At 37.6% G+C, this 25,473-nt stretch overlaps 1 protein-coding gene across 1 annotated transcript in view; it reads left to right on the forward strand.

Annotated features, from left to right (window-relative positions):
* Positions 1–25,473, forward strand: part of tsnare1 (T-SNARE Domain Containing 1) — a gene marked incomplete in the record, with an annotated part of 179,588 nt that overhangs the window by 136,886 nt on the left and 17,229 nt on the right. The window contains 2 exon segments of the mRNA XM_035672877.1: positions 6,271–6,353; positions 20,841–20,950. Of these exon segments, the coding sequence (XP_035528770.1) occupies positions 6,271–6,353; positions 20,841–20,936 (179 nt within the window).

A 25,473-nucleotide genomic window follows, 5' to 3' on the forward strand; every position in this document is an offset into this window, starting at 1 on the left:
TAATATAATATAATATAATATTTACCACAGAGGGAGTGAGTGCTCTTCTCTAAAGTCCGCCATGTTGAACCGCCACGTTTCTACAGCTTTCGTGAGTTTCTTGGCCACTGTAGTTTCTCATACATGCTTGGAAGGATGAGCTGTATTCAGGTTGTTGCAATCTCCAACTTCACCGCTACATGCCACTAAATTGTGCATGTTGGCTCATTGGCTCATTGGCTCAAGGCTCACTAAATGGAATGGGACCTTAATTAGTATCATTGGTAACACCTGTGCTTACTAGACTATTTCATGTCAAAATGTATATATATGTTGCTGTGAAAACATCTATACACTGGAGTTTAAGAGGTTAGCAAAACACCTGTGTTAACGTGTAATAATAGCAATCATGCTAATGCAATTTTCATGCTGGCTTTGGCAAGATGTGTTTTGTTTAGTTTTTTACACCAAGCCTTGAACTTATGTTAAACACACAAGGCTCATTTACGGTAGCCTATTATGATTCCAAATTGCTCTTTTAGTAAATTTTCAGTCCTTGTCACTAAAAAACAGTCCTAAACTGTTACAGACAAGGGCACAAAACATAAAACTGGGAGACAATAGCATAGAGCTGGGTTTAATAAATACTTTAGATTAATGTTTAGTGTAGTTTCAATGCTTTATACACATTCCAGCTTTATGGCTTAAAACGGTGTGAAGATTGAACAGGCGAGTATGTGTGCGTATGTGTGTGTGATGAAAAAGGGGAAGCAATAACTTTTGCTAATTGCTGCCTTTTTGTTGTAGAGTGTCCTTTTGTCTGCTGCCTTCAATCAGGCTAATGTAGATGCCCTTTAAATACCCTTTAGAGTCAGGCTGACTCAGACTGGCTCACCCCAATTTGACCAGAATGGAATACCTGTTTTCTTTTCTTTTTTCTCCTTTTACTGCAATGCATGTAATGGAGAAATTGTATTTTAGGTAAAACTCCAAAGTGCTTTTTTATTTTATTTGAGTTTTATCATTTTTATGTCCCTGGACCATATTGAACTACAACACATATGCTTGTGCTTTTATTTTGGATGTGTAAGAACATATTAAGGTCAATTCCCTGACAACAAAGTGCTAAGAGTGCTGAATGAAAGCCTGGAAGGTAACACACCACAAATAAAACATGAAGGCTACTTATTACTACTTACTAAAATGTGCTATATAATTTATATATTATTTTTAAAATAGCACTACAGTGTGCCTGAGATTTTAATGCGTTATAACTTGCGAGAAAAAAACAGCATAGAGAAAAACAGCTTCATCAATTTGACAACATATGTGTAGCGTTTTAATAAATGCTGTGAGAATGTGAGAAAACAACCAAATACAAAAAATATGTTCTATAAACAAAATACAGAAAACACAACCAAATATAGAAATGCTGTAGGTTGTACAGAAGTCAACAGAAATTAGTTACATAACAACAGTTTCCAGGAAACTGGAAAAGTGATTATCATGTGAGTGGTCAGTGCTAATCTCACTGACAAACACATTGCATTTCCTGTGACAATTTCATTTGTGTTTGCAAGTTAAATGCTTTTAATGTGAAGCAGCAGCAGGGGAAAATGTTCAATTTGCATTGGCAGTAACTTAAAGTACCAATGTGTAGGATTTAGTGGTATCTAGCGGTGTAGTTTGCAGATCACTCATTCCCCCCCTCCCCTTCCAACCGAGGGAGAAACTACGATAGCCGCAAAAGGTGCGGAAAAACGTGAACGGCCATATCTAGAGCCAGTGTTTGGTTTGTCCATTCACGGAAAGTGACCCGCTGCATCTGTAGATAAAAAAGGCTCATTCTATGGTAAAGAAAACACAACAATTTTTATATTCAGGTCAGTATACAGTAATGAATACATACTTATGAATACTGCATTTCATTTCTGCCTCCTAAATGTTAGACACTGGACCTTTTAATACAGCAATTTTTCCAGGAAAATCCTCGGGTCACCTAAGGAACCCAGTTTGTAATTCTGCAAGTATAGATACATTGCAGTACTTTAATCAGTGGCCATAGGCTCAGTCACCATTTGTGTTACCTCATTTGGCAATAGAAAGTGGCTTAACAGTTTGTCTAAATAAAAACCTGCAAAAGAAATATATATATACCATCACATTTAGACATTTTGGTTCTTTCTTCTGTTTGTAAATTCCGCTACACCTCTAGCTTGTTTAGCATAATCAGACATGCATGAACTGCACTAAGTTTTTCTGCCATTTTATTATTTGCATGTGAAAGACTGTTGATATGGTACTTTGGACATGGAAGGTAGAGGAACACAGTGTGCTCCCACCCAAATGGACGAACAGAGAGATAGAAGAGGACTCTGTTGAAGACTGCAGAGTTCATGACATCATACCTCAGCAGAAGTCTGACCAATCTGATCATTACAGAGCCCTGCAATAATTGTCCTCTCCCCATTAAAAAGATGCCTTTAGCCTTTTTTAAACAAGCCTTTCTTGGTGTGGTGGATATGAATAATATGTGATTGTGTCACAAAGCCATTTGTAGCAAAAGCAACGGGTAATACAAAGAAATGAATAGGCTCAAGAAGGAAGGATTAGTGCTTTTATGGCCTACTCATGCTGGCTAAGGACACACTATATTAAAGCCTGTGAGTCTAGATACACAATCAACAAGGTTATTTTCGGCAGGCAGACACAAACTCTGGCACACCACACAAAAGAGGTGTTAGAAAAGTATTCATACAGATTGAAAGAGTACACTCTTTGTTTTTCAGAGTAATTTTCATTAAAATATTCTGGGATTGGACTGTTTGTTTCTATTGCATAGTATAATGGATTAGACAGTTTATTTGGTATTTTCATATTTGGAATGTTTGATTGAATTTTACCACAATTTTACCAAAGGTTTTAATGGATTTTGAATCAGAAGACTGTGGCGGGTGGTGTGTTACACAGAACCATTTAGGAAGTTGTCGCTGAAAACACTTTGGAAGAGGGCAGGCACTTAAATACATGGCAGGTCATTGGATGAACCATCTGTCTGTCACTGTCTATCATGGGGAAACATCAATCAATCAGATCAGCGAACCATATAACATAATCAAACTATTACCGATCCAGTCAGTAGGGCAAAAACATATTTTCTATCAAGAAAAGCCTTCAGTGTCGTTCTTTGCTCTTCTTTTAATTAACAAATACTCTCCAGTTCTGATTTAACTGAATTTTGCAGCATCTATGTTAACCTCTTACCAGTCGCTATTGTAGTCTAACACAGGCATTCTTCAATGGACACTGTTTGGTCCTTAACCACTTGTGTTCATAGCTTGATGCCTGGCAAGATTGATTCTTTTGTGATCTCGTGATTTTGTTCTCTATCTGCCTTGGCAATCAAAATCAGCCCCCTGTAAAGCTCAGAGAGCAAATGGGTTCCATTCTTAAGAGAATGAAGGTTCTGAATGAAGTGTAATGTGAATCTGTGTATTAGATGCAGATATTTCTGTGTACAAAGATAGATAGATAGGACTTTTCTCAAGTTTCGCTGCTAAAATAGATTCTCCTACACACTTCACACCCCGTTCTCACGCCCATGTCATCTAACACTGAAACAAATTGTTATCTGCAACTTTACCTCTAGATGCCACAAAATCTTACACACTGGACCTTAAAGTCAGGACCAAAGTAGACTGACCACCTGACAGACCCACATTGCCATTCTTGGAGCTATTTTCAGTGACCCATGAGGATTTTTATATGAACTTAACAGCACAAGGTACTGAAATCATGGTACATATGTAGAATATATTGAGCCGAGAAACATTTAGATTTATTCAAATGTTTAGATGTTTGATAACAAATAAACAAAAAAATGCCTTAAAGGGACAGTGTTTAGGAATTAGGGGCATGCAGTGGTGAGATTGCAAATTGCAACCAATTGAATCCCCTTGACTAAATTGAGTGCGTAGGAGACTCCACAAAACTTGTGTAAAATGTGAAAGGCCCTATTTAGAGCCAGAGTTTGGTTTATCTGTTCTGGGCTAGTGTAGAAACATGGTGGTTCAACATGGCTGACTCTGTAGAAGATGACCCACTCCGTCTGTACATAAAAATGGTTCATTCTAAGGTAACAAAAACACAAGAATTCTCATTTTCAAGTAATTATACACTAATCCTCCTAAATGTTACCCTGTCAATATAGCACTAGCTTATCTAAATAAAACACAGGCATACTTATTGGTCTAAATGATTGGTGCTCTAAAAAGAAGACTGAAAGTGCAATATCAATCAATTATGAAAAAAAAATAGCACCTGACCAGGCAGAGTCCAGGAGTCAATCTTATTCTAAACTTTAGCTAGTGAGTGTAAACACGTGTTCATGTATTCCTCTGTTTTCTAAAGGAGTAAGAGCATTTAGTCAATTGGCACAATTCATTCACTTCACCTCCTGCTCTGCTCTTGCTAAGTTCAAAAGTTAATTCTCTACAAGCTCAGGTGGTGCAGTAATTATCAGAGGCCATTAGAACATGAAACAGAAGTCTTTACTCACTTCTCTGAGCCGGCTGTTCACTCTCACAACACCAAAACAATCAATAGCACCCTCACTGTTATTAGCCAGTTGTGATTATATGTGGGTAATTATATGGTGATATCAAATATTTTGGACCATCCAGTTCATTAAACGTGTTCTGTCTTATCCCATTACCTTCTGTGTATTGGCAGCCTTTAAAGGAGGCCCTGATGTTTTAACAGTATTAATGATCAGACCACTAGTCCTTGGTAACACCGAGGGCTGGCATGTAATGTACTGCCAAGGATGTTTGGGCAGAGTCACAACAAAAGTAATTCCCTCCATTAAGGTCAGGGTGATTAAGCAAGTTGGGACACACAAAGACTAGAAGAAAAATGATTTGAAGAAAAGTATGATTTGAAGAAGAATGGGGATGCATGTGGTGTATTTTTGCCAGAAATCCTTCTTGAAGTTGCTTCTTGACTGAATGCTACTATTAATGTAAAGCTAGTAACAATATGTTCAGGTGTAAGGTCAAAATGTCTGATATTTTTGCTTATATCCTTGTTCTGTTAATTCCTGGATGCAAATATCAAGTGCTACCAATGGAATTTGGAAAGCAAGAGCTTTTAAAATAGCACAAGAGGACTTATGATACTGAAAATATTAGACTACAGAAACACTAGAAAATGACCTTTGTATTATTGTCTGATTGCTAAAAAAAAAACATAAATTAATATGTTTGGCAGGCACTAATGACAACAGTTGTCTGTCAGATTACAGATTACATTTTTGCAGCCATCTCATTTTACTCTGTACTGTCATAGGATTGCATCAAAAAATATGTTAACTTTAAATCTATGCTTTGCACACTATATTTTTACCATTTAAACATGCATTAAATGTATACTACCTTTAATTGTATACCATATCAACATAATTTAAGTCCAAAAAGGCCAGGCTGTATCTTGCAAGCTCAATTTTGGATATACAAATTAAGTCTAGAAACAATGTGATTTGAAGCTTGACTGGAAGTGTGTAACATTTGAGGATCTATTAGCAAAAATCGAATATAATATTCATAGGAATGTATTCATTAGTATATCACCTGAGAATGAAAGTTTTTGTTACCTTAGAATGAGCCATTTTTTTCTACAGATGCCACAGGTCGCCTTCCATGGAGTCCGCCATTTTCAACCGTCATGTTTAGCCCAGAGGGGACAAACCAAACATTGGCTAGAGATAGGGCCATGCACATTTTTTCGAGTTTGACAGCTTGGAAGCAGAGGGTGAAGCGATGAGTTGCAATCTGCAACTACAATGCTAGATGCTACTTAATCCTACACACTAGTCCTTTAAAGAAATAGTTAAACATTTTGAAAAATATAAAATTCAGAATTCATTCATTCTGTTTTTTTACAGAATGAATGCCTAGCAGCAACTGAATGTTGTTGGCACTGCATGGGGAGTTTTGTTTATCCATATATATTTTTTCTAAGAGTGAGATGAGAAGATCAATATCAAACACACGTTTGCGTGTATAGAATAAAAGTGCAAGTATCTAAGGGTTCTATATGTAGACTGTAGCTGAATAAATACATGAATAAATAAGCCTCTACTTTTTTTGTTATGTGTGATAAAACATGAGTTTTACAGTTGTGTTGTGTGAACTGGGCTCAACTGTTGTGTTGTTGCGCCACCTGACCACATTGATGTAAATTGTTGGAACTAAAGTGACCCATTAACAATCAGTCTTCCCTTTGTTCGCTCAGACAGCATCGAAGATTACATCCAGACTGCATCATCCAACGTGGAATCAGCCAATCAGGAGCTTGCAAAGGCCAACCAATACCAGGTACAGTGAACCGCCCCGTGCCACAGTGTGCTCCACGCTTAGCATTCACTTTGTTCAGTTTTCATTTTGTGTAGTTGACTGAGCTTTTGCATTGTAATGCAGTCACAAGAAGCTTAGCTTGATCAGCCATGCAAACAGGGACTTTGCTAACTAGATTACACAGCTTTATCACATCCCCCACTAGCATAATAACACAGATGATGTAATTTCATGTCATACTTTACTAGCTTTTGCCTTCAGTTAAATTAATTGTATTTAGAGACAAAAACATAAAGTGCTTGCCTGGAGTCTTATAAAAACACAAAACCACGTATATAATTCCAATTCCATGAGCAAGTCTTACTTCTATTGAGATAATGGTTATACATTTGCAATTTTATCCAACAAGTGTATTGACTTAGAGAGGAAAATGCATTAATGGGCAACAACTGCAGCCAGAAATTAAATAGAAAATGTTTTTTTTTACTCTCTCTGGTTTTTGGGGTGGCTAGAATTTCCACTTCACAGCACATATTGGAGAGACATTTTATGAGATGCCCAAGGGTCTGCTTTCGCTCTTTCTTTTCAAGGAAATATATGTGTCTTCTGCTATTCTGTCAGGGACTATCTCAGTAGGCCAGAGCTCAAAGTGGCTCTGCTGTGTAGGCCCCTGGCTATGGTAAATAATGTATTGACTCAAGTGTCACTGGGTTAATAAAGGATATACCTTTTTTACATGGGTTACACAGCTTCAGAGCTGCATTTTAACTCAGTACCTGCAACACCTTTTGATAGCCATGAAAATATATATCTAAGCAATATTTAACATTTAGACCATCTGTGATATGTGTCTTTTCAATAAAGAAAGAAAAAGGTAGACGTTCCGTTTTAATCTGATACCAAAATTATATTTTCTTTCAATCATATTTTGGCTACGGAGCCACGGACTTTAATTTTTCTATATTTCATAGATTTTCAACATCACATCAGCAGCTATTCAATATGAAAACAATTGCTAGGCAGTTTTCAGAGTCTGTCACGAATGCAGTGGTTTCTGTCTGTCCCCCCATGCTGCTGCTCTACTAGTGAGCGAACAAATGAGCGACTGGCAACAGCTTTCCCATTAATTGTCATTTCATTATCTCAAGGAGAGCTGAGCCGTGACCGAGCTCACACTGAGCAATTTAGCTCTCCGCCAATCCAGACAGCCGCTGTCTTTACAGAGGCAGAGCAGCTGAATGGAGAAAAAAACAACAAAGAAGAAGAAGACAGACAGACAGACAGACACAAAGTCAGTCAGTCAGACAGACAGACAGCATGATGGACCTGGACAGAGGCCAAATTCTTGACATCTAACCTGATGACTCTTTTCTGTCAAAGTTACAGACTTTACAGCTGCTACATACAGTGCACGTATTTAACAAGTGATACCAAAAACAATGAGATTTCTCATAAGGCAGTATCTGTCATACATCATAAAAATATGTCTTTGTGCATGGCTGCAGTCCATTAAAATCATAAAACCAGTTCCTGTAACTGTATGACTATGCCACATAGACTGTATCTGCTTATTCCAACTCTTTATTAAAACCACAGTGTGTGAAAGGGATTATTGGTAATATTGTATGTTCAACAGACATTTTACCTGCTGTCAGTGCTTTCATACTAACTGACTCTACAATTGCTTACAGTGCATACATTCTCCAGCAGAGTTACACATGAACTGAAAATTCCATAGTTTTCTTCTCTTAGTTATTCACACTGCACTTAAAGCATTCTTAGAACCTCTGTATCCCCAGGGTAAGGGATCTGTTAGCCCCAAGCTAAAGGGCTTTTCACACTGCATATTGTTATGTACTGTTAGCCCTGGGCTAAGAGAGCTTTTCACACTGCACATAGCGCAGGGTTAAAAGCATTCTTAGAACCTTCTTAGCCCCAGACAAAGGGAGCTGTTAGCCCGATTCAATAATATATTATTAATATATAATTAATAATAATATATATATAATTAATATATTAAAGCGATTTCACACTGACACAATCCTGGCACATTCTAACCCAGACTTGTACATAAGGCTTATTGGCCTAGCTCCGGAGCAGGGTTATCTTGAGTTTGCCGAGTAAAAATTGGCTAAATCCTAGGTTAAAAGTGTGAAAAGGGGGTTAAATTATTCCAAGGTCAACTTTTCACACTTGTTGAAAAGCCTATTTGTGGCTTTTAGTACTTCCATTGTTTCCATTGCTGTACTTAAACTGAAACTTCAACTGGTTGCATCTCTTACTCTGACTCAACTGATAGTTAAAGTATTAGCTTCGCTTACACTTATGAAACTGCTATTCTTGGGACAGTACACAATAAAAGTAATTGCACCAGAGTTAGCCAACAGCGAATGTACATATGATGTCTCTGGTCAGTTATACTTCAACTGCTCACATCTTTTCTTTTTTGTGCTTACACTTAAAGTGTAAGCACAAAAGTTGATATTTTCACCTGCTTTCAGCATCTGCACATCAACTGACACTGCAGTAGATTATTCCTCTTCAACTGAGAACTTTCAGCTGCTACACGACAATTGACATTTCAGTTGCTGTCACTGCTTACAGTACACACGTTTGCGTCCACTACAGCAGAAATTTCAAATTCTTTTATCCCTTACTCTTCAACTGACAAATTTCCTTTAGTGGTTATATGTCAACTGATATTTCAGCTATTATATTTTAACTGATATTTGACAGCTTTCAGCTACACTCACTCTTCAGTTGACACATTGAGTTCTTTCACTTTCACTTTACTGCTTTCATTACTATACTTAAACTGAAACATATCTTACTCTTCACCTGACAGTTTTGGAGCTTCCACTTCAACAAAAATTTTATGTGCTTTCATCCCTGTACACTGTAACTGCTTTTACATGTTACACGTCACTTGACATTTCAATTGCTTGTTTGTCAGTGGATGCTAATGTAGCTGAATTTTAGTGTTGAGCGGACAGTTCAATGACTTTGACCGCTAAACTTTAGATTCCCATGCTGTTGCTTTCCATGCTTACACAGCAAAGTGACGCTTGACTGCTTAAAGTAAACACACTTTGACTGAAACTCCAACTGTCGCTTACAACTGCTAATTCATCTATTGTAAGTGATTACACTTCAACTGGCACTTCAGGCCTTAAGTGCTTCAGGTGTAACTGTAACTCATGTTCATAAGCAATTTAACATTAAGACATTTTAACATGTTTTTGTTTTTTGTTTTTTTCCAAAAATCTTATTTGTTATTACCACTAAAGTTTAAATCAAAGTCCTTTGGACATGACCTAAAAAGGCCATTCAGGTAATTGCAGGTGTCGTCTTTCTGTTGGTTTTAACAAACATTTTTTGTTAGTAATGAACATAAACAGTGAACAAATCTTTATAAAAAGCCCTTTAGTGTTGTGTTGTGATCAGAAAGATACAAATGCTGTCACCTCCTGACGAAATGATGCAGACCGAAGGCTGTATATGATTTGAAGTCAGGGCCATTCTGGAACTAAAGTAGGTGTTAGATCCAAGATCTGGATCAGGTTCATTGCAGGTTTCGGTTGTTTGGCTGTTGGATGTGCCCTCAGACCACTAAATCTACTTCAATTGCCACTAGGGGCTGATGTGAACAATTTTACCAGTCAGTGGCTTGTATTTACCCAATATGAAGTGAATGTAGCGTGAAGTTAATGGCACTATTGTGATAGCATAAAAATTCAACACAACCTAGAGGGGAGGGAGGAAGAGCTTAAATGAAACAGACTGAACACTTTGCAGCAAGTCTAAGCACTGATGTAGCCTTGAACACTCCTTGATGCTGCTCTACATGCACCACTGCACATCTCCACCAATGGTCAATTAAGTGCGGATGTCATTTTCTTCTCATGCCCCGCCTTGTCTACTCACTTTACATTGAAAATAAATTGAATCTATAATCCATTATCCAGAGGCAGATTACTCTCCCCGCTGCAAGTTTCCTAGTTGCACTGATGTTTTATCACCTCATCTGTGTTCAGTGGACCGCAATGAACTCTGATTGTTGATTGCTGCACAAGATGGTATATAATTACCAATAAAACACTGATGTTCCAGCAATTCAGTGAACAAAAGCTGTAGCCATTTTACACGTAGAAAAAACTATGAAGTTATTTTTGATTCGATCTGATGTAATTGTTAAGACTTAAAAGTCCATCCATCTTCAGAACTGAAATTGATCTCTGAGTGAGAAACTACATCCTTTTGAGTCTGAAAAAAATCAATGTAACACAGTTTTCCTCTGGCTTAATTGAGGATAATATAGAGTGCCGGCTATTGTGATTGTGAAAGGAACAAAGAGAGAGGGAGGGGAAGGAAAAGAAGACAAAAAAGGAGGATGGCTTGTAAATGAATGGGCAGACGGATGAATGGACTCATCCACATGCAGACACATACAAATTGTTGCCCTTTTGACAAATAAGATAATGAAAAAGAATAACCTAATCACAGTGTTAAAGCTCTGACTGATCACTACACTCAGACCGGGGGATGGGCTAACGCTGACAGATTGCAGGGAAACTGGCCCACTGTTTAATCACTCTTTCCCCAGTCCCTCTGGACTCTTTATGCTACTTTGAAGGATATGGAGTGGAAATAACAATGTTTGAAGTAACCCAGGTTGATGTCAGTGGCACTCTACTGGCTCTACCTTATCAGCCACAGCTGGCCCGAGCATGTTGGAGGATAGAGACAACCTGACTTCAAATAAGACATGGATACATTTCTTAGATGTTTTTTAACAGGGGCGTTGGGTGGACTGTTAACCATCAGCGGCACATCACCCTAGACCTAGTAAGTCCAATGCTGAGATAGACCATTTGAGGTGACTCTACATCATGACATTTCTAAAAAAAACTGTGTTAATGCCCTCTAATCAGAAGAGGGCAGCCCACCTTCCCCAGACTCCGCTTTGAGTGGGAGTCTGTGAAACTGCCACGCTCATTTTCAGATGTATACTGATCGAGACGCATCATTCACAGGAGTTTTTGCCATTTTTTTTGCTAACCCTCTTCTTAATATCTTTCTACTTTGGCACAGTGGTTTGGACATGTGCTTTAGATGGCTGTAGAAACACCACCAGACTGCAATCTTTACCTTGATCCCACGCCTTGATATTCCCCCCACAGACACACACACATACTGAAGAGTTAAGTTTTCAGAATATATTATCATTGTGTAATGCCAGATTTGTCCATAAAAAAAGAACAGATTCTGAAAACTATGGCTGCAGATTGCAATGTCTGAACTGCCCAAATGTTTAACATGGTTGCCAAAAGAAAGCAGGCAGCACTTTGCGGTGCTTCCCTCCTCTGTGTCCCCATTGTAACAGAGAGAGTCATAATATTGCCAAGACAGCAATATCTATCTAAAGTCTGATAACATTAGTCAACATTAGAGACCATACCTTATTGATCATACCAGCTGAAATAAGGTAGTCTCTATGAAACCCTTAAATGTATTGAATTGATCAAGGTTGTTTTGTTGCTTAGTTCCACTTTTCATTTGTAAGAGTGGAAAATGTAAGATCTGGATAGAGTTGGGTGTCAGGTGTGGCATTAGAGAGTAAGAATAATTCTAGCATGTGTGCTACTTCCAAACAAATATCTAAATACAAAACGAGTATTTAAACAACAACCATGCATCTCATTATATGACAGTGTAGTTGTGTTTTTGTACTATCCTTTTTCAGTAAGGACATGTGTTGCTGTTTATTCAAGGCACAGTGACTTTTTCACGGTCTCCAAAGACTATATCAATGTTTGTAACATATCATCTATGTGTCTGTGTAGGTCTGTGCTGATTCAATGCAATATTGTTACCTTTTTTTGGTCTGTAGGTTTATAGCACATTCTTCACAGTGCCATTTTTGACTATAACTAAATAGCCTAAAATTAATTAAAAATAATGCATATTAACACATAATATAATAATTTGTTATGGCCAAATTTGCTTAAATTCATTTTTAAAAAAGAATAAAAGAAATGTATTTAGAAAAAATTCTGAAGACTTGGAAACAATGTATTCCACATTTAGATATTTCTATTCAGTGCTTTAATGAGCATGAATAATGTTTTTAAGTTCAAACATCTTCATTGGGGGGCTTTTCCAAGTAAATACTGATATATTTGATTGTTTGAGATTAAATCAGCATATATTTCTGCCACTCTGATAGTTCTCTAGATCCACCCCAGCCCCTAATTCCCCACCCATAATGTATCTCATTGTCATTTTAGCATGACAGAACTTACAATGTTTTTCTCACAATATTAACCTTTGGCATTGTAATTTGGGCGAATGTGTATTTTGTGTCACTGATTATTGTAGATGTGCAGTGAAAATTTTATCAGGTTATCAAAACTTTTAAATTTTTTGTTTTAAATAAGTCCGGTAGGTATTTGGAAATCCCCCTCCATTGAACACACAGTTATGCGCCTTGTTTGGAATTTAGAACAGAACAAAAACTGGGTTTTTAGAGTGAGCACTGTTGACAAGTGCCACCCACAGAAATTTGATTAACAGAAAATCCCAAATCAGTACGTAAGTAACCACAGTCATGCTGTGTGATTGACAAGTGATCTGTGGAAGGTGCAGTGCAAGAGCAGAAATGAGGTCTGAGCAACAACGTTTGAAGACAAAGTGAAAAGAACAGCAGTAATTTTCACTTGGAAAATGTATCCATGTGTTTGGCATCCCCTGTGATGTACACATGCTGTACAGCACTATTTTCATGTTGGTATGGATCCATATTGTGTTTTCTATTGCACGTACGTTAATGGCTCAGACCCCACACTTGCCTTTTCCCCCAAACCTCAAACCCTAAATATGGGAGCAAACGTCTGCTGTGTTGAAAGCCACAGCAGAGTGATTCTCTGTGAGAGCAGCAGTACAAAGCCAGGTTACACCATGCTACTGGTGCTTCACTCTGTTTGACTCCCACACACACCCGCACACACATACAGAGATGTGAAAGGCACTATAAAGCAAGGTTTCCCCTATTGAATCCAGCGTGATTGTACACGCTGTGCACTGAGATTAGTTCACCTTTCTTGCTCAAGGTTAACCCTCAATAGTAGCAATGAAGATGCCTTTGTGAGTCAAAAAAGCTTTAATCTGTCTTCATTGTAGTATCTAAGAGCTTGGATGGATGAATCACATCACAATAAATGGCTTTGTGGTCTCTTTAAACAATGAGTTGGTCAGAGGTGAGGCAGTTGTTTTATTTTGTAAAAGCTTGTTTTCTTTAGGGTGGTAGGTTGATGTTGATATTCTACAAGGGAATTACCAATTAACAATATTTGACCATTAATGTGACCCAAAATGTAAATTTGATTTAAATTGCACCGGAAATCATATCACCATTTACACAGGACATGGATAATTTTAACTTTAACTGTGCATGGTTAGAATGGAAGATGGTAAACAATATTGTGAAGTTTATTGCCAAGATCCTGTCTTTTTGTTCAGCTGTTTACATTTACATTGTGGCAAATAATTGGTACTATTATGTAGCCTGGTTCCAGACCATCAGGATTTTTTATTTAAACAGCAAGAAAGATGAACATCGTACAAAGTACTATGCTGGATTTCTTGGTTTATCTTGAGTTTCTGGAAGGATTTCTGCTGTGCTTGCTGTAGATTTCTCCTGCACGTGTAGTGTAGAAGTCCAGCAAGAATGAGAGTGTTGCAGTATGCACATCAGTGGTTGCAGATAGTGTGCACGAGAGGAGATGAGGCATGCAAAGATGCTTAAGGTTCTTAACACAATGTCAACATTGCAGTTGGGTTTAGCTATTCTTTTGATACTGTATGCTTTCAAACATGTGCAAAATATTTAAGCTTTTCTTTGTTCTGAAAAAGCACATCTTTCCTCACTTGTGCCATCAAGATCGTGTACGCAAGAATCATGGCTAATGTCACATGGTCAGCAGGTTCTGACATGATTGTTCAGTCGGAGCTCGCCAGTTCTATGTCATTATGTTTATGTATTAGTATAAGGTCAGAGAGGCGCATCCACCATGTCAAAGAACACCATAACTGGCTGTTATGCTATTTTTGACCAAAGGCCGATCAATCTTCAATAAAAGGCCAAATATGCTGATGCTGGTGTTGTGTTTTTGTTTCATTGTTGATAATAGCTGTCACAGGGCTCCCTGCCAGGATGCCGGGATTGGCGGTGAAGTCTGTGTTTATTTGCTGCTCCTCTTAAATATCATAATCAGGGTGACTGCATGGGACTCTGAGTTTTATGTAAATTGCATATAAGCCGATTACAACTGAGGCAGTTCCGCTGTAAACATTATTTATTTTATGGACTTCCAATTTTCCCAACCAGATGCGATAAAAGGAAAATAATATTATGGCCATTATCATTGCATTGCATTATTGTTGTATTATGAGGATATTTCTCATGTCACACAAGGTAAGTAGTTTTTCTCCCAGAGACACAGCAAGTTTGTCTTTTATGCGAGTGAGATGAGATAGATAGTTGGTTTGAACAGCAGTCCTATCAGCTTTAATGGTTATAATTCTGTTTTTCTGCATTCTCCCTTGGATAAAAATGCGTTTTCAAAATGGTTTATGGTTGTTGAAAGTCAGAGAGGGCCTTAGAAATATTGAAAAATGGAAAGGTGAACAAGCCATTTATCCTCTCTTCTTCTCTGTCTCCTCTTTTCTCTAACTCCTCTCTCTTCCTTGCTCTTGACCGGCACTGCTGACCTTCATATATCTTATATTATTTACAAGTGGGATTTCTCGAACAAGGACAGTTCATGATTGGGCTGAAAGAGAGGCAAAACAATGACTTAAAGCTGTGAAAACCAAGGCTTCTACATAAAAAATAAAAAAAAGCACTGCACCAGAGGTCCATACTATCCTTCTAAATGAGGATGCGCATCATACTGCCCAGAACATTTTGGTATGGTCATTTTGGAGAATTAATCTTCACATTGTAAAAGTTAAATCTCAAGTGTCTGAAAAACAAGGACAAAACCTATTCCCGGAGGCATTTTTCTTTGGCATCCTTTTGTATTAACATTACACAGAATGTGTCTTTGGTCATTTTTGCCATGACCTTAAATGATTTCCAAGTGCTGAAGTGCTCCATATTCAAAGTTGCTGTTGTGAAATCCTCCCAACAATGGCAGCACTAGTTGCTTAGTAAAGCTTTAAAATATTGATGCTAAGGGAGGAAATGCCTAAGAGAAAAAGCAGGGGTTAGAGTTCAAACAGGGAAAGAGAAAAAACTCATAAAATGTTTTTTTTGTGTGACAGGTTGTACAAGGTAGTAATAGAGGACTCAGGGGAATCCTTTGCCATCTCCCTGACAGAGGTCACTGGTGTAGTTAAAAAGCTCCACAGAGGCAAGGTGCCCAAAGTGGATGAGTTTCACCTTAAGCTGCTGAAGGTTTAGAACTTTGTGTATGGCTAACATATTTCTTTTTTATCCCATGGAAGTTGGGGCCAGTCCCTGTGGACAGACAAATGGGTTTGGTAGCTGCATTTATCAAGGGAACCGGGGGATATGTTCTCATAAAATGTATTCTTGGTGCCAAATCTTAGATTCAGTTGTTGCACTGCAGAATCTGTCCTGATCATGGAGTAGTGGTTTCCCTCTTTATCTTCACAGATTCACTTAAGGGTTCATGGGTGTTTCGTAGACTTGGAGAAGCTTATGACTGTGTCTCTGGAGATCTTCTGTCGGCGCTGAGCCTGTTGCAAACATGACATTCTTTCTGGACCATTCTTAGTGCGTGGCAGACTTCACAAAAGTTGTCCTTTGTCACCTCTTCAGTGTGTGGTTTTAATGGAGAGAATTCTGAGGTGCAAAAGGAATGTAGAGTCTACTTTGATGACCTCAGGCTTCCATCTCTGCTTTTTGCTGATGATGCGGTTCTGCTGGCTTTGTCAGCCTATGACCTCTGCTGTGCATCGACTTGGGTTGGCAGCCAAGTGTGAAATGGTTCGGGATGAGGGTATGCATCTCCAAGTCTGGGGCCAGTATTCTCTGTCAGAAAAAGATGAATTGTTCTCTACAGGGTTAGAAAGGAGCCACTGCCCCTGATGTTGGATTTTAAGTATCTCTGGGTTTTGCTCACAAAGGAGAAAAATGGAGATTGATGCAGCAACTATAATTGCCTTTTACCTTTGTCTTAGTCTGTTAAAGTCAAGAGCAGGACCTGAGCCCAATTCACAATTACAGCCTAATATGGTCATAAGCTTTGGGTAGTGACAGAGAGGATAAGATCACAGCTACAAACAGCCAAATACCACTTCTTAGACTAGATTGCTGGACTTGCCAAGGCTCAGATCATTCTTGCTGAAAGGAGCCAGTTGAGGAGATTCAGGCACCTGATCAGGATCCCAGGTCACATCCCATCCAGCTGGAGAAGAAATGTTGGGGCAGACCCAAAACAAATGCCTGTTGAGTCTCCCACTGCTACCTTGACCTGGAAAAAGAGCTAAAGATGAATGAATGTGTTTATATTCCAAATGGTAGTTTAGAGCAAAGGGGGACCTGCATCAACTTCAGGAAGGTTTAAACTGTCATTATCTGCTATTAGTCTTTATATTAAATATTGGTTATTGAACTTTATATAATTTTTAGCTGATTATATTTTATCGTGCACTGGATTTCTATAGGAATTACTTTTAGAGATGTTTGAGCGACATGTGTTTCATGTATGACATGACTTATTTATTACATCTGCTGCCATTGCACTTTGTCACATTTTGTTTGTATTGATACCAGTGCTGAAAGTAATTCCACTACTTTTGGTCATTACTAGATAACAGTAAAGTTTAGGATTAGGGGTCACTAATTACAATTACTGAAATTGAAATGGGCTTGTTACTCGTTACTTTTGTCTTACCTGAAAATAGTGAACAACTGCAGAAGACCGCAGACAAACGCAGTATATCGCGTTGATTTTCCGTTTTATGATTAAATGTCACCCAACCTTATGGTGCCCAAGAGAGTTCAGGTAATTTGAGCATGCTTTATGTTCATCAAATATAATTATTTCTTAAGTAAATACTGTAGCAAAGCTCAGTTAATGTATATTATATTACCTATAACTAGATAAATTTGTCCTTCAGCAACACTAAAATAATACAGCTGACAGATTTGCGCATAACAAATCCAGTGTGTCATATTTATTTAACTTCGCAAGTTTCGTGGCAACCGCAGTTTCTCTTACACAATCTGCAACTACATCACTAGATGCCACTAAATCCTACACACTCCTTTAATAAAAAATTGAAGCAGACATTTAAAAGTAATGCAAAACTTACTTACCTTTTTTTATATGCGGTAACAAAATACTACTTTTCAGTAACTTGACCAACACTGATTTATATACAAATTTTTCCACCAAATCGTGTATGACATTTTAACTTCTTATCAAATTCTTGGTGTTTTCACTCCAATGATGTAATGCGCAAATTGAAAATGTACATAAAAACATTGGATGGACACACACTCACTGCTGAGTTTCAGTACAGAGTTCATGTCACAGTTCGCAATAAAGTACCACTGGGGGAAATACTGCTTAAGAGGATTTTCCACACTTACAAGAATAAAATTCTCAGTAAAACTTTATTTTTAGCCACAAACATCATGATTTAAAATGATGAGTATAGCTTTGGAAGCCTAATTTGTAAAATACAAGGGTGGATCGGATCTCAGTCTTTGAAAAACCCATATTGATTATATCCCAGCTCAACTATGAACTATTCCCCCTAATATTAGATATGAAACATGTATAAAAAAGGTTTCAGGGAGACGCTGTCTACTCCCTGGGGGCTTGCAGCACCCATAGGCCCTGAAGTGCTGGCACTAAGGACACATTCTCTAGCAGATTAAGTCACTGGTGATAAGAGCATCCCTCCTCTATCCTCCTCTGTCTCTCCCTCTGTGAGTCTCTCTGTCCCGCCTCTCAGCCTGCCTTGGAATCTGGAAAATTCTGGTTTAAAAATACTGCAACACTTCCTTTGTTATACTAAGCCCTTTTTTGCCCCCCCCCCATCTTATTTATTTCCTTGTTCTCCCCAAATAACAGCAGTGGCGGGATGAGCGAGCGGGAGACATAGAAAAAGAAGGGAAAAGAGTGTATGGGAAGAGAGAGGGAGGGAGGAAATACAGTATATAGAGAGAGGGAGCGAGTCGGCACTGTCAGAGTCAGAGCGAGCAAAGAGAAGGAAAGGACGGCAGAGAAAGTTTATAAGGCGTAGTTTAGGAGGAAACGCGTGAGAGAAGCTGGGGAATCTGTGGTGGCCAGCTGCAAGAGGGGAGATAGCGGAGAAAGGCTTTTAATTCTCAATCCCCACAGAGCCTTTGAAAATTACCAATCTTCTTATCACAGACGCAGGGCTGCTTATGCAAATTGTTGTGGAGTGGAACGTTTAAACGGAAAATTACTCGACAGCATTTTTTTTTCTCCCTCTTCCCTTCTCCCCCTCTCCCTCTCTCTTCCACACAGAAAGCCTGTTTTGAGTCTCAGATAAGAAGATGAATTGCTCTCCCCCTGCTTTGAAGCGCGTCAGGATTTAAAGACTCCAGCCTCGGCTCTGGTCTAACGCCGCTGCTCTTGCTGCCTTTGTAGCAGAAAACAGGCTGGGGAAAAAAAAACACGCAAGAAAAAGCATTTCAAAACAACATAGATTCTGCGCTTCAACACATCGTTACTGCCTGAGGAGAATAGGAAATATAAATACTCTCTAACCCTTACTCTTTAGTCTATTTATTTTAATATTTTTGCTTAACACAGTCAACACTTTTTTCAGACATGGCAAGTAATTGACATGGATGAATGAAGCTCATGTGCTGTATGAAGGAAATGTTTGAAATCCAAATTATACCGCAGGCAATATTAGAAATGAAACAGGAAATAGGGTTGAAACCATTCAAGAGCTATACACAGTTAAAATGAAAATAACTGACTGAATGCAAGGCTATGAAATTGTGTGCTTTTACATGCTTCTGTGATTGAGCATTTTTTTATGTGTGCTTCATTCTTCCACACAGACTGAGTATCTTTTGACTGCCATCTTGCTCACACGTTTGATTAACAAAAAAAAAAAAGTTGTAAAACAACTTAAAGCTGCAGTAGGTACCTTTTAGGAATATGACTTTTTGTCATATTTGCTGACATTTTCACAATATCCTGACAGTAGTACATGAGACAGATAATCTGTGAAAAATTCAGTGCTCCTCCTAGTGCTCCTAATAGAATTTGCAAGAATCCATCGTGCCTGAACATAAACAACCAATCAGAGCCAAGAAAGATATAAAGATGGTTTGGGTTGGAGGCTTGAAGGTATTTGATTGTTGATTCCCATTCCCAGCATTACAAAGTGTCTTTATGAATGAGACTCAACCTACAACTATTGTAATGGATTAGAGTCAGCGTTTTTTGTATCCTGATTACATAACTCAGTTACATGTAATCTCAAGCCTTTCAAAGCATAAAAGTAAATACATTCCAACTGCAACTGCAACTGCTCATGGATTATGTAATTAACAGTTATCAGTCTCGATTACTAAGTCTTCATTTAAGACTAAAACCTCTTTTTTGCACATGTTCTATCATTTGTGGTGTCACTTAACTAAAGATCCTCTTAAAAAGATGGTATTGAGCGTTTCTTTTTCCACTCAATTGGATCAAAGCTTTGTGAGAAGTTGAGAAACCTGCAGAAGTCACCATTTTATCTGACGTTGTTGTTTTTCTCAAGTTTAACTTTAAAAGTAATGCAATGACACAAGCAGCCCTGCATGGGCTGAATAAATAAGATATTTATAAATATGAATATATAAAATTATAATATATATAATATAAATATTTTATTTGGGTAATTCACATTGCATTTCTTCCTCTTCCTCTCGTTCATGTAAGTGTGCTTCACATAGTGAAGAATAATGTGCAGCAGAGCCATCACAGTGATGACTGCACAGGACTTTGATGGGAGGAAGTGAAGGCCACCACTGGACTTTTTGGTCATCCCTTTCAGTCATTCCTACATTTTATCTGTATTTGAACCTGGAACTCTCTTGTTCCTTTGAAAATGCATCTGGTTGAAATGCAACTTTCCTTGTTTCCTTTTGTGTTCACTTTGTGAGTACATCTAAACATGTGCCGTGGTGTTGCATTTGGATTGGTTAAAAAATAGGGAAGTTGGAGTGTTGTGTCTGTGTGGCTATTAAACTGAGACTTGTCATTTAATTTAGTTAATGCAATGTAAAAATGGGCCTTCAGAGCTGAATATTTTAGTTCTTATGAACTGACAAATCACTGGTTGAATTACTGCTGTCTTAAATTAACCAGTAAAGGAAAAACAGACACATTTGAGTATTTGAGACAAAGATTTAAAGCACCATCATCATTTTATCTTTAAATACTTACAGTGCAGTGTACGATAGGGTTGAACTCCACCAACCTACTGAATTCTTTCTCCCTACAGAGGCAGCTGAGGAAGAGGAAGTGCTACCTCCTGGTGGCCGGAGCAATTTTCCTCACCATCCTCATCATCATCATTGCTGTTTCGGCAAGAAAATGAGACTGGCCACCGTGGTAAGATTCATCATCTACAATGCAACACTGCAGTCAACACTGCAACCCCTGTCCCAGACACTGACACTGTCAGTTCCATATTATTTATTATTTAAACAGTTTAGAGGATCTATTGGCAGAGATGATTATAAATATTCATTAGGTATGTTTTTCATTAGTGATAATCACGAAAAGTTCCACCATTTTGAACCATCATGTTTCTACAGTAGCCCAGAATGGACAAACCAAACATTGGCTCTAGATTGGGCTTTTTGCAAAAAAATATTTGATTTAAGGAGAAGTATATCAAGTATGTTAAATTAACTTGGGTAAATTAAGTTGTTTGCCAATTCTGTTCAATTAGTTGAAGTTACGCTCATATGCAGCATTTCTCCAAACCTTTTTAAAATGTTAAATTTATCTGAATAAAGTTACTTAACTCCATCTTATTTACACAAATGTTGAATTCGCCAAGCCAAATTATCTGTTTTATTATGTAACTAACATCAAATCTTTACACTTTGGGGGGTCATTAAGAATTATTTGGATGCATATGATAATAAATGAACTGAAATAAAATACAAATGTAAAAAATCCTTAGCTATACAGCATTTTAATGCTTACACTTTTATAAAGATATAAAGTCTACTTTAAGTAGACTTAAATGAGTCAATGGAACAAACTGGAATTATATCGCCAGTGCACATAAAAGTGCACTCAAAACAAGTGAGTTGCTTCAACCAATCGTTTTTGAGTTAGGTCTAATTCATGTGAGTGAATGACTCCAATATTTTTGGAGGATTAATTTGTGTTAACTTACTTTTTTTAGTAAGATGTGTTATCAGGTTTTACAGTAGCTTAGTAGGGCAGTGACATTTTTATAATATGCCCTTAATTTTAAAACTTTTTAAGAAAACAACAAATGCACACATTATCTGACAACTGAGTTCCAAATGTTCTCTTTTGATGGCAGGGACACACATTGTGATTGTTGAACTGTATGATTTAGGCGTGACGACTGGTCAAGATGGACTGAGTCTGTTCTGGTCTCTGTCAGTTGTCATGTACAGTCAGGAGATAACAAGCATGCATTGCGTTTTTGTTCCAATTACTCAATTCATTGTTTAGTCTATAAAATGGGAAGTTGCCAAAGGTCTTGTTTTGTTTTCTAAAACCCCCAAATAATCACTTTACTTTAAAACAGAGAAAAGCAGAAAATCATCAGAATCAGGCTTATTGCCAAGTAGGTTTACACATACAAGGAATTTGCCTTAGTGCATCACAATTATTAGAGAAATATAAATAAGGCAAAAATAGAAGCAATAGACAAAAATGATTAAAATGATTACAGAAATCATTACGTTTGCTGGAATGACAGAATATTAACCATTTTTGCTTTATAATTAACTTAAACAATTACTTAGTGTTTCCAAATAATAGATAATTGATTGATTGATTTACTAATAATTTCCGCTGTATTGTGGTGTTGATCTAAATTCAATACACACCCAGCGTTTATTACAAATACGTTAAACTTGTTTAATATTTACAAATGGAATTGGGAAAATCAACATCCCATGTGAAATAATCATAACAATTTAAAAACAAAACTAGCTAAAAACAGCACTCAGAGATGAAGATGTGCTATGTATCCTGACTGAAATGAATGTGCATTTTTGTTTTGGTGCCCTTAACATGTTTGTGTTCTCACAGGATTTCATTGCTTGCCTGGCAATGCAACTCTAATTGTTACCCAGCATGCTGTCTCTGTATTTAGTCAGTTGTTCAGTGTGCTGCCAACACAAAAAAATCTGTCTATGTTGATGGAAAAAGTCATTGTGTGTGGGTTGTCCCATCTTAGCAGGTTTCAGTAAACTTAAATTCTGTTCCCAACTTAACATCTTGACTGTGCAATGCTGCAGTTTCTCAGAATAAAAAACACATTTTAGCTTACATGCTGCCACATCACCAAATACTGGCCAAATGTAGTGCAGGACAGGAGAAGCCAATCAAAAAACCAGGTCATCAGGCCATAGCACAGCAACTTCAATACACTAGAATTATTTACATAGGTACTTTAAAATTAGGGCCGGGTTTGGTTGCTTTTTCAGATTTTAATTCTGTTTCCCATTGATACCCAAAATACCAGGATTCGCTAATCTCTCTCTGTTTTATCAAACCGTTTATCTTTTCTAAACATTAAGTCTCTGAAAGAGAAATATTATGAAAGCATGTGTCAGTCAACTCCAGCTCAGTTTTCTGCAAATGGCTTTGTGAAATGCTGTAAAACTGTGTGCCAAACACTGGCGAGTTTATCCCTCTGCTCACATACTCGCTGCCACATTTTCCATTGCAAATGTTATAAAACATCATTCACATTTTTTTCAGATAGAATCTTAGAATAAATTAATTTTTGTCGATCTTGTGTTGACCACCTCCTGTCTGACAAGATGTCTCTGCTTGCATAAAGTATTGATCATCACCTATTTTCCTCCTTGGGGGAGGAAAATGGAAATCCTGTGGAACAAAGCATTCTATTCATGAAACAGCAGGCTGAATCGATGCTCCCATGGTGACTGGCCCATGTTGAGGCTTAGGAGTTGGTGGTCGACACTCAAGTGGCTAGACACTATCAGTTACCACACAGTCTCAGTGCTAAAAAAGGCAACAGGCCATTGTGAAGTCCGCCACTAACTGTTGTGCTGTTTAAATGTATTCAAAGACTAGATTTATTGATGTCCACCTTTGCTATAACAAAGCAGTGACACAGTACAGACAATTTATTGGCTGCATCAGGTGGGGACATATTCTTTTTGCCCAAATAACGGAGAATTTGAGTTTCTTTTGTGTCTGTCATCATATCAACCAACCCCATATACTGTTCCTCATTCCCAAGGTCCCAAAGCGTGTGTATTTGACGACCCGTATATTCAATTCAGAATAAGAACAGTGCAATTTATAAACTGTACAATGAAAACAAATAGTGAACATAATATGAACACAACTGCAGGGAGTTTGCGTACAACGAGGGATTTGGAGAAAGTTGTAGCAATTTATTTCCATTGTATATTGCATCAGAGATGAGTGATATTTTTAGGAACTTTTTATATAATTCCCGGGCTGTATTATGAATTTCTTTTTAATAATCATATGAAGGCTTCTTTCTTGGCAAATTCAGTGTTTTTTCTCTCCCTGATGCTTGGCCATTATTCTATTGGCTCTTTGGTTGATTTCACCTAATGCAGGACAAGGCTGTGACCACAGTGCTCCCAGAGTGTTGCTACATGACAGCCTGTCAATCCACCATCTCTCCACGTTTGCATGTCTATAAGTGTGTGTGTGTGTGTGTTGTTGTAGGTGTATGTCGTGGAAAAGAATTTCCCCATTTGGTGTTGATAATTAAAAGTATATATCTTTTCTAGATCGTAAATAATAACCCAAACATTAAAAATAAGATTAATTTGTTTTCTTCACAGAAATAAATGTTCCAGTTTTCTTTCAACCCGTAAAAAAGCGCTAGACTTTTTACATTTTATTGTTACAAGTGTGAAAAAACCATCAGATATAAAGGTTGAACATGTTGGTATCTTTGCTGCAGATGCAGAAATATCCAGCAGAAGTCTCTTCTACTAATTTCTCCAGATCTCCTGATTAGTAGGCTCTTCATGTTTATGGAAATGGACCAAAGTCTTGTTTTAGCAAGATTGAGGCAGGAATTACTAACCACTCTGTTTGCATTTGTGTGGTGTGTGTGTGTAAGAAAATAACTATCCTCATCCCCACTGGATGGAAATCATATTATAGGCCCCTATTTGAGTTTAGAGGAAGAGAGTGGGTTTATCGCCTCAGCATAGCAATAAGCCTGGCAAAGTCAACAAGTTCTTGTACTAAAGATCCAAATGAACACACTTGGCTTCCGCTCTGTCAAGTATTTCGGTGTCTGATGCAACTCAATTTTACTGCGATTACTGCCCGACCATTTTATCATTATTCAAGTGATTTTCACAGCAGGAAGTGTAAACAAACATGCCTTCTTCTATTAAACTGATATTGGCACGGATAAATATTTTAATGTATGAAGTATTTTATAGCCATTCCCTCAAAATCTTTTGTGAAACAGTTGCGAGCATCACGGTAAAAAACAGCCTCTGTCAATTTTTTTTAAAGGAGGGCATCGCCATCCGCAGTGGCAAAACAAAATGGACAGATGGACAAAAAAAAAGTCTAATAAGCCATGCAGTAAACAGAGACAGATGACTTTTTGCGATCAATTGGAAGCTATTTACCATATGGAGGTAACCATGAGGACACTTATTCTCTTTATCTCTGAGAGTTTGATGAGAAAATTGACTCTCATGTGGTCATATGGTGCTGGGGTTAACGTAAAACTATTATCTTTTAATTTAATTTTTTTTATATTTTTATTTATATAGCTTGTTAGCTAACATTGTATGTATATATAGTTGTCGGTTTTATCTTCTAACTATCTTAATGTGTCAAAATGTGTAGCCTAGCACATTCTGTACAGGAAAGGAGGAAGTTGA

The sequence above is a fragment of the Morone saxatilis genome, unplaced genomic scaffold, assembly GCF_004916995.1.
Source record: "Morone saxatilis isolate NCDOM2014 unplaced genomic scaffold, NCSU_SB_2.0 Contig24, whole genome shotgun sequence".
NCBI lineage: Eukaryota > Metazoa > Chordata > Actinopteri > Moronidae > Morone > Morone saxatilis.